This window comes from Silene latifolia, chromosome 9 (genome assembly GCF_048544455.1).
Source record: "Silene latifolia isolate original U9 population chromosome 9, ASM4854445v1, whole genome shotgun sequence".
NCBI lineage: Eukaryota > Viridiplantae > Streptophyta > Magnoliopsida > Caryophyllales > Caryophyllaceae > Silene > Silene latifolia.
In genome coordinates, this window is record NC_133534.1 from 5480345 (window position 1) to 5490407 (window position 10063).

The 10063-nt window shown below is 36.9% G+C and overlaps 1 protein-coding gene across 4 annotated transcripts; it reads right to left on the reverse strand.

The window, feature by feature from the left end:
- Positions 1–441: 441 nt before the first annotated feature.
- LOC141598849 (inorganic pyrophosphatase TTM2-like) lies at positions 442–9497 on the reverse strand. 4 transcript variants are annotated; one of them, XR_012523643.1, is made up of 12 exons: positions 9218–9497; positions 7137–7497; positions 6512–6626; positions 5697–5892; positions 5495–5608; positions 5205–5378; positions 3461–3655; positions 2930–3052; positions 2720–2841; positions 1866–2034; positions 1190–1459; positions 442–942 (listed from the first exon to the last, which is right to left on the reverse strand). XR_012523643.1 is itself a non-coding variant. In XM_074418655.1 (12 exons), the coding sequence occupies exons 2-12, from the start codon at positions 7471–7473 to the stop codon at positions 724–726; spliced, it is 1986 nt and encodes a 661-aa protein (XP_074274756.1). In that variant the 5' UTR covers positions 7474–7497; positions 9218–9497; the 3' UTR covers positions 442–723. The 4 variants fall into 4 exon arrangements, 2 of the variants coding, with proteins under 2 accessions (XP_074274756.1, XP_074274757.1); XR_012523644.1 differs by having other exon boundaries at positions 7137–7494; positions 9218–9492; XM_074418655.1 differs by having other exon boundaries at positions 1866–1986.
- Positions 9498–10063: the final 566 nt, after the last annotated feature.

The window sequence follows — 10063 nt, forward strand, 5'->3', positions numbered from 1 at the left end:
CCTCTCCCTATTTTCCGCCAATCCAATTTTTAACCGAGGTGAAATCACCCCTTTCTGAACAACTCTTTCGACCCAAACAAACGAATTAAGAGGTTGTTTGGTTCACTATGGGAAGATAAAGTTCCTAGGAAGTTAAGTTCATGTGAATTTGGAATTCATGTGAATTGTAAAAATGTTGTTTGGTTGTCATGTGGGAAATGAATTCATGTGGGAAGTTGCACTTACCAAGGGGGGCTAGGCAAACAACTTACTACATTATGGAGGAATTGAAGTTCCTTGGGAAGTTCTAATTCCCATGAAATGGGCAACCAAACATCATATTTAAGCAATTCATGGAAATTTCTACTTCCCATGATTTAAGAGGGCAACCAAACAACCCCTAAGTTTCTGAGCTTCTCACAAACCAGGAATCGGAAAATGGCACAACTCCCACCATTTGAGTTTTAAATGTTTTTATCTTTTCCAAGACGTTTGTTTTTCACTAATTAGTTCGCTTACAAAATTGGTGGGTTCCCCCTTTCAAATAATTCTTCTACCCTCGAAAGAGTTCCTCGAGAACTTTAAAATGGCTCAAGGATCTCGTAAATCACACATCATTACAGGATTTCCTGCAAGCTTTCCCAGACCAGAAGATAGTGGTGTATATTAATCTTGATCAAAACAATGTCGAAATTAGGGGACAAAGAATCGTTCTAAATATAAATCAGTGCAATTAGAGAGGGATCAATTACGAGTCCAAAAACCCTTATAGATGACGATCACCAATCCACCAAGAGCTAAGCCCATTGCTACGTGCACTTTGATGGGTTCAACATCAGCTAGTGTGTACCTCTTATCGTTTCTCACCCGACGTGACTTCTCTCCCAAGTTTTCTCGAAGAAGGGTGCAGAGATTATCGAGTTGGTGCATCATTTGACGCTGCCCACGCGCTATTCCTTGCATCTGATAAAAGAACGAAGTCACATGAATAACATTATGGGATCAACATTAGGAATGCAGATTAGTACTACCACCATAGCAGTCGTACAGTACAAGAGGAAAAAAAGGCAGTTTTGAATGCAGATCAGTAAAACCACCATTATAATGTCCAACGAGACAGGTTAACACGCAAAATGGCTGAGAATAGATTTAGAAGAAAAAAAACTAGAAAAAAAACTTGAAATTACGCCTATGAGATCTTTTAACATACCTCCTCGATCAAGGAACCTTCCTTATTCAACTGGTTTGATGATAAGGAGTTTGGTAGGATCGAGCTGGTCAATGAGCCATTGCTCAAGTTAGATATAAAGCGAGATGTGCTTTTAGAGCCATTGCATGCTTCATGAGGCAGGATTATGTTTTGTTGACTGGGAGATAGTTTCTTGACCGTCAATTTGATACTTAGCTCTTCCACTTTTGAAGTAAATTCATCCATTCTATCATTTAGCGTCGAGATCTGCTCTGACAATGAAGCAACCCCCTGAAAACAATATCAAACAACAATGGAGCCTTAATCCTAAATATGATCTGGATTGCCTAACATGAATTATAATTTGAAACCATCAAACTCGTGTAAAATAATGAAAAGTAAAGGAAAAAAAAAAAAAGGAAAGGGAACCCGGGTAAATGGTCAATATACAAAAAAAAAGCTAGGAAAGGCGAAAAGCCATAACAATGTTTGAAAAACCTTTATCCTTTGTTTAAAAGAAGAATGATTGTGGGAAACTCCCGCGTTTCAGTGAATAAGCATCATTCAAATTTTTTAAACGAGGAAAAAAAAAGTCAAGTGGGGCTTATTGACTACAATAGAAAGAGCGTGAATCAAGGAGGTAAAATGAAAATTTAAGAGGCAACCTAATTCATGCTGTTAATCAGTAAGCACAGACCTCATTTCCCACAGTTGTTGCGGAATCAGAATTTCTCTCATCATATCTGCTGCTCCTACCATCGAAGTCGTTAAAATTTGAGCTCTTGTCTCTCTGAATGGAATATGAGCGGGACATACCACTGCACCATTCTTAGTGTTAATATATTACGAGTAACATTATTGCTTTCCTGGTAAACAAAAAAAAAAAAACTCCCAACTCATCAATCAAAAGGTGATAAACAATAGCAGCTGCCTAGAAAGACATAATGTAGCTATCTTGTACGATAAATAATTGAGTTTATTAATTGAAAACCTAAGGTATGTCCATGTGTGCACATAACTTTCATGAACAGACAACAGTAAAAGCGTGACATTAAATGGCAGTCCCAGCTGCATCGTCCTAATGATCACAAATCATGGTTGTGTACAATGACGTATTGATGTGGTGGCACGTCTAATGTCGCGCCTATATTTGCCTATTATAAGCCAATGGGCCAAGTACTGGGAAGTATCGGCATTCGGCTGTATTGGTGAAATATCGGCCAGATATCAGCTACGGTGTATTTGCTAATTCTTTGTGTATAGGAAAATATGTGTGAACAGCTGAAAATCTTTAGGGAACGGCTGATATGCTGTGCAATGGCCAATAATTCATCCCATGAGTGAAAAGAAAAAAAAAAGACACGGAGATAAAATCATGAGAGATGGAATTATGGAAACCAAACAGCATTCAGAGGCCCGGAACAAACAAGCAACCAGAATTTTCAATAGCAAAATTTAACATTGAAAAAAAATGCACCAATTTTCGCAACATCCTGTACTGTTTTTCAAGAGACAAAATAAACAAAACATGAGGAGAGACAAATAACTTGCCTCTTCATGTTCTTGTGCCTCAATGCCACCCTGTCAGCAGAAGCTCGAGAAAAAGCTTCTTTAGGGCTAGAAACTAGATCCTCGTCCAAGCTTAGTTTTGTCTTCAGGTCTTCTGGTAATGCCTTTGGGATAGTAATAAGATAATCAATGTGACATTTTTGAAGAAGCATGACACGAAGTGACGGACAATTATTTTTTCATTTTCCTTACCATAACTTCGTTCACAAGTTTTTCAATTTGAATTTGTTCAATGTACGCACGAGGAATGTAAGTTCCATCCAATTCCAGTTGTTTAGCAATATTTTCCACCATTAAACGGTCTCTTCCTTGCACCTTCACATACACGGAACTTATTAAAGATAACTTACGCACAACTCTGTGTAGAAACTGTAAGCTAAATACTAAACAAGTGAAAGTTATGAGATGATAGCAAAATTATCAAATAAAGCAAATGTCTTGAAGACTGTAAAATTTTTATTTACATTTTTTTCCGACAGAAAAGGAGAGAATTCCTATTTTTAAGTACGCCACATTTAAAGGAAAATGCTTATATAAACGTAGCGGGGAGTACAGGTGACAAACACATTAGAGAACCGCCTGCCTTGTATAAATTAATCTTGAGACAGACAAGTAATAAAGTCTGAGTTAAATGATTTGTAGATAAATGGAGCGTTCTCACCAAAAAAAAATATTGCGTGAAGAGAAGACTGTCTTGTTTCAGAATTTGTGATTGAAAATTACCTGGACATAATGGCGATTAAGTTGTTCAAGCCAATCCATCTTCACAGTCACCCCATCCTTTGAAAAAACATGGCTGTTTCTTTTCAAGATAGCAGCTATTGTATATCCCAAGGCCATCAGTCCACCAAGAAGACGTACACTTACTTCAAATGTTATCCTTGGTGATATGAGAAACGGACTATCAGTTACCCATTCCTGAAACATCCAGTTCACTCTTCAGATTAACATATCCGACAAAACCAAAATTTCAATTTTAAAGATAAATAACTATTCAAGCAATATGAGTAGATACACACATTATCCAGCTGTATTAAACTCATAAAGTACTAACTGCTAAGAACACAGAGTCTGAACAGGGGGGAAGCTTAGGTTTAAAGCTACGAGGATAAGATTCATTGCTTGATCACACAAATAAAAATTTACGCTACTCCTATGAGAATTTCTTTTACGTTAATCAATTTTAAACTGAAAACTAATACCAGTATTTGAATTTCTAACTCCATCACGATGACGTGGAGTAAATGTACAACTTTAATACTGAATAAATTAGAAATATACTCTTAACACAGCACATATTAAGACATACTTATCATTCATGTGGCAGTAAGCCAAAACATGCTAATGTCCATTCTCTAAACAAGTTCAATATTCAAAAGTAAATGTACATCCAACCCTGTTAAACTCCGAGTGTTTTACCCCCAAAAATAAATGTACATTGTGTAAGAAATCCAGGCTTCCATCCATTCATTCAGTCTCTCAATTCTCGCCCCTTTCGAAAGGTAAGAAATCATTCCACTGATATACATGGATGGAGATAGATGAATACTATGAGGATCGTAAAGTAAAAAAGAACATTACAAACCACAGGGAGAGAACACATATACACAAAAACAGACTTAAATGACTGCCACCTCAACACCCCTCATTCCAAAATACTCTGCAGGTTTTCGAACCATGGAAATGTTTCCCGATCCTGAACTAAGTTATCACATGTCATTCAATCTTTAGAACATTAGTTCTGTCCTTCCATTTTTGAACCATGGAAATGTATCTGTCTTTCACAACTTATACTAGTCTCGGCCAAAAATTGCAGTCATTGCCTACACTCTACAACCCAAAATTCTGATGGCAAAAATGGCCGTTATCAGGTACAAGACTTTCAAAGTCAGTCATGAACATTGACAAACGAGTGAAGTTCAAAGGCTGCATGACAATTGTTACATCTAAGCTCTCACAAGAAAGTCTACCATATGTACTCTCAGTGTTATTAATCACTGTTGATCGGATAAATCTCTACATCTATAATATCCTACTTTAGGACAACCAGTCATTCATACATACTATCTTTCAGCCTGTGCTTTTGTTGCAACTATAAACAAGAAAACTACCTCAAGCTAACAAATACATCCCCTGTCCTACTCAGTTTGTTTCTAGGTTTTTGTCACATTTACTTAGTCTATAACATGTCAGACATCTTCGGCTATTCTATCAAACAAAACATACCAGCAGGACTGATATGAGCGTAATGAGACCACTAAAATACATGTCTCTTTTTAACCTTACAGTTTGAGTTGACGAAACAGATACCTTAGGAGTTAGGCCCACCCAATTAACCCCCATCATCCTTATTTAACCTATTCTTACTCTGCTTCATCTCCTAAATACTTCTGCCAAAAGCAATTGGGAAAATTTTATGGAATAGGAGCGAGTACAGTGGATAAGTTTGAATCATTGAATGACAGACCTCAAACATGAGATTGTACTTCCCATCCCTATTTCGCATTCTTAAATATGATTGGCATGATTCTGGATCTTCTCCTGGAGGTAGAAGGTATATATCGTAAGTCTGCTCAACAGCTTCCTTAAAATTGTCAGCAAAAACAGCTTTAACTTGATCCTCTGAGACAGTCTTCGACGACTGTAAAAGCGAAAAATCTTCGAAAATTAGTATACACGGCAACAAACTAATGTTTAGAATTTGCCAACTATAGCACCTTATAAACTCCACACAACCAATCAAGTAAAATAAATCACCTTCAAAATATAGGTTGGATTCTGAAATCCCGTAAATGGATTGAACTTGTTGATTATCTTTATGTGTGCTGTTTGTAAATCTGGCTCAATGAAGGCTTTGTACATGGGGTAGACCTGAGTGAGCATGCAAGTAAGAAGTCAACCAACAAGATGCTAACAAAAGAAGAAAAATATTTGCAGCTTTCAGAAATAGTGTATGTACAGTTTCAGAAATTTGTTGGATAATCTCCTCAGGTTCTTGTCCAGCACGTTGTATATCTCGTAGAACTCGTTTAACTAGGTCAAAGTGAACTCCACCAGTCACCGATACACGGAGATCCAAAAAAGGACGCAGTTTTTCACTCAAAGCATAAATTCCCTCTATAATTACAATCCGAGAGCTTGGGACTTCAACTTTCCTGCATGATTCACCATATATGTGAGCTTCTAAGTACCATCGGAGTAGATAAAAATCCAGACGCAGGCAAGATTAGATTTTCCTAGCAAGCATAGTTTATGAGGTCACCAGTCAACAGTCAACACTACACTACCACCATCAGATCAGCAACTACCAATAACACATTCAACGTGTAGTGAACTGGGGATGAAGTATATGGTCAATGTAAAATGCCATGACCATACAGTACTTTCGTGATATGACAACGGTAGTAGGTAAAAGTAGTTTAAAACTGAGATGATTTTTTTCAAAGTTAAGTCTTTTTATACCATAAGAGACATGACAATGGTAGTAGTGCAAAACATAGACAGCTGGGTCACTGGTAAGGGCGTCACCCAACATAATACCCACGGGCACAATCACAACAACAACAACAACAAAAATATGTCACGGCGGAAATTTAAATAAAAACATAGGCAGGCTGCAATATGCTGATATGCATCATGAAGTCAACCCGGTTGGAAGACCCCACATCCCAGGCTTGCCACCAGGATTCACATCTGTATTTCCCCTCTCTGGCAATCCAAAGCTGACCATTTTTTTCAGAAAGAAGGAAAGTGTAACAAAGTCAAGAAAGAGACCTGTATCCTATACGGGAGCTTGTCTTGAAATCATAAATGGGGACCTCGACATCCTTCCCTGCCTTAAGGTCATTTATATTCTGAAGCAATGTATCATAATCCGTCAATCGCGGATCTGTTGGAGGAAAACTCGTATACATAAGAACAGCTAGTAATCCATTTGACAGAGCAATAAAACTAGATAATGCATACCAATATTGATCAGAAAACCATGAGATGTGCATTAATACTAAGTCGCAGAAAACAATCTTAGCTGTCCTAATTTCTGCTACGTGCATGATCGTAGATATCACAAACAACAAACCCAAACCGTTTGTGAAAGATCCATAAGCTCAAGTTCACCCTAAAATCCAGAAAATAATAAAAACTGTATCACATGGCAATCCATAACATCACCCAGTTTCCAGTAACCCAGATGGACAGAAATGAAAGCAACACTAAGCTACTGCATGCCAGATGTTTCATGGCGAGAAATCGTTCAGCAGAAAGCAATCATGTCTCGATTTAAACAGAGACTCGTGACCCTCTTGAGCAGAAAAACAGAAAACTACGCATTTGGGAGTTTGGGAAACATACATTAAATTGCGTACAGTATAGTCATAAAAGCAAAGAAAGGGAATATTACCATCAAAGTTGCCATCAACTATGCGACTAGCATCATTGTAATTGTCCATCGATATGACTGCAATGCTAGGCTTGTAGTTCTGAATTTTCTCAGTAAAAACAGTCTTCCCTGCTCCTGAAGGACCAGCTATCCCAATTAAAATTATTCCATCATTCTTATGAGCCAGCAATTGGCATGCACGGACAACAATGAAGAAACCCTTCTCAAATGATAAAGGGTCTTGAATTGGAACAATCTCATAACGACTGGAATCTTTTCGCTTAACCAGTCGTAATTGATCCTTCAGAAGTCCTGGTTTTCGACGAGGCGACCCAGAAGCATAACCATCTTGAGCCATAGGATTACAATACAGTTTTTCCTGCTGTCCAGAGAGAGCTATATGCATTACTACAAAGTCATAAGCTTAACCCAATAACAAATACAACTCATACAGCTAACAGCTAGATATTGACACCTTACACTGACAAATTATCAGTAAACTCAGCTGGCTTAATAAAGTAACAGCAGAACAAAACATAGCTAAGGTACCATTCAGCATGAATGCCACCATCGGCAGGGTCTAACAAAACTCTACCAACTAGTTTGTCATTTCTTAATGATTATGTCGGAAGTAACTCAACCAATAGTAACCCTACCCCAATACTCAGTGCTTCTTCACCTGACAAATAGTTTATCGACATACACATCCTTACCCCCACTAATAGTTAACCTAATGATTTTGTTTTTGGGAAGCAAGCGAACAACAGGCCAATAATCAAATATACCAACGGTCACAAATTCCTACAAAAGATCAAATTGTTGCCACTTGCAAAAGCCAGAGCTCACAATTTTGAAGGGCGCACGAGCATCCTTAATCATCATACCTCCCCCTGCAACATCTAATCATAATGACTGATTATGTGTGTTACTTCATTCGACTTCCAAAACTCGATACAGGTAACATGAAGCTCCAGCATACCTATGGCCACTAGGACACTTCTATTGAACCATATACATGTGAAAACTCCCGAAATTGGAATCTGCAGCTCTTGGAGACCACCAATATCCAATGCTTAAAACTCAAGTACAGCTAAACAAGATAAGACACCAGTCACACCACAAAACTTTTCAATTCCCAAAATTTGAAGGGCACTCGAGTATACTTATTAATCACACCTCCCCCAGCAACATTTAAGCATAATAACTGATTATGTGCCTTACTTCAATTGAATTCCGAAACTCTTGATGGGTAACTCAAAACCCCGACATATATTGGCCACTGGGACACTTATATTGAACCATATACATACGAAAAATCCCGAAATTGGAAACAGCAGTTTTTGGGGACAACCACTATCCAATGCTTCTAACTCAAGTACAGCAAAACATCATAGACAGTAAGACACTACTAAACTTTTCAGTTGAACAAGAAAGAAGACAATAACTGCCTCAACAAAATTGGATAAAAAGTAACAACAAAGTTGCCCAAATGCCCATCATCTCATTCTCCCACAAATCAAAATGGGCAACTTGACAACTTGACATGACAGAAACAACAAAAAGACACCAACTTGTAAAAACACAACTAAATATGGGTAGTGTTGCACTAATTAATGTAAGGTAATCAATCCCAGAAACAGCCAAATTATACTAAACCCTTTATTGCATCATTCAGTTAAAACTGCACTGACAACAAACAGCATTCATATTTCAACAATCCCAATGAAATAAACATAGATTCGTACTTTGGGATGGTCACAAGTTATGACGGCATTCACAACCGATTCAAATATAATGTTAAAAAGAAGGCGGGGTTGTGGAAAGTTACAAGCTTCTGACCATCAATCAAAATTAGACCAAATAAAACGGCCTAGATGTGAGCGGTATTTTAATCAAAGATAAACAAATGATTGGGGCGGAAACAAAGATACCAAATTAATTGCCCACATAAAAACAATGTCGATCTAACACAGACATTAACACAAAATTATGCAACAATCATACAAAAAGACTGAAACTTGAAACATACCCAGATAATAAAATCAAAAAATAAATAAAACCCAGATTTTAAAAACCTTAAAAAAAGACAGAAAATCACTGACCCAAAGTTGCTGATGGTGGGATATTCAGTAGAAAAACCCAGAAAAAATCGTAATTAAATAACAGAAAGAAAATCTAATATACACTCCTCAATAATGTAACATTTCTTGGGATTTGTCATATTAAATACTCATATAATATAATATAAAATTCACAGCTTGAATAATGAATGTGATTCCCAAGATTTTTCTTTTCAGGAAATAAATACAAGAATTTTATTGATTTTTTTATTAATAAAATAATGTAATTGGTGAAAAGTTGCGGGCTTTTGAAGGCCGAAGAAGCGAGAAAATGGGAGCTATGGGGTTTTAAACCGTTGGAGCCAAATTATAATTAATTATCATTAATTATTATTATTATTGATGAATTATTTTTTGAATATTAATAAGATTTTTTTAATAAAAAGAAAAGAAAGAGGAAATAATAAAGGTGTTTGCGAAGGAAAGGACAGTGCGTGAAGAAATCGGCAGAGTGGGATTTGGAATCTTGGCCTCTTGGGAGGCGGTTTGTCTTTGTGATTGAATGAATTTGGATCATTCATTATGCTACCTTTTTTATAAAGAAATAAATATTCCTAGGCTTTTGCCGTAAAGAATAAGTCTTTTTTTTTTTTTTTGTAAAATCACAAATACGGGTATATCTGTCTTAAGTATTTTAATAACTACTAATCCGAATCTGTATATGTTTGGGTTAAGTAAGATCGGATTTGGGTTAAGTCATTTATAAGTCAAGTCAATAAGTGTAAGATTATTTTCGGGTGGAGCCATTTCGAGTTATGTCGTTTTGGGTCGGGATTATTTTGTTTTAAATAAGTCTTTCGAGTCAGTCGGACGATTTCGTGTCACCTC

Bases quoted from the DNA above. Each gene is read 5' to 3' on its own strand.
- LOC141598849 (XM_074418655.1), bottom strand. From the start codon at position 7,473: ATGGCTCAAGATGGTTATGCTTCTGGGTCGCCTCGTCGAAAACCAGGA. The intron at 6,627-7,136 runs GTAATATTCCCT...TTCCTCCAACAG, and splicing joins AGTTGATGGCAACTTTGATG to ATCCGCGATTGACGGATTAT. The intron at 3,053-3,460 runs GTAATTTTCAAT...GTGTATGTGAAG, and splicing joins TTAATCGCCATTATGTCCAG to GTGCAAGGAAGAGACCGTTT.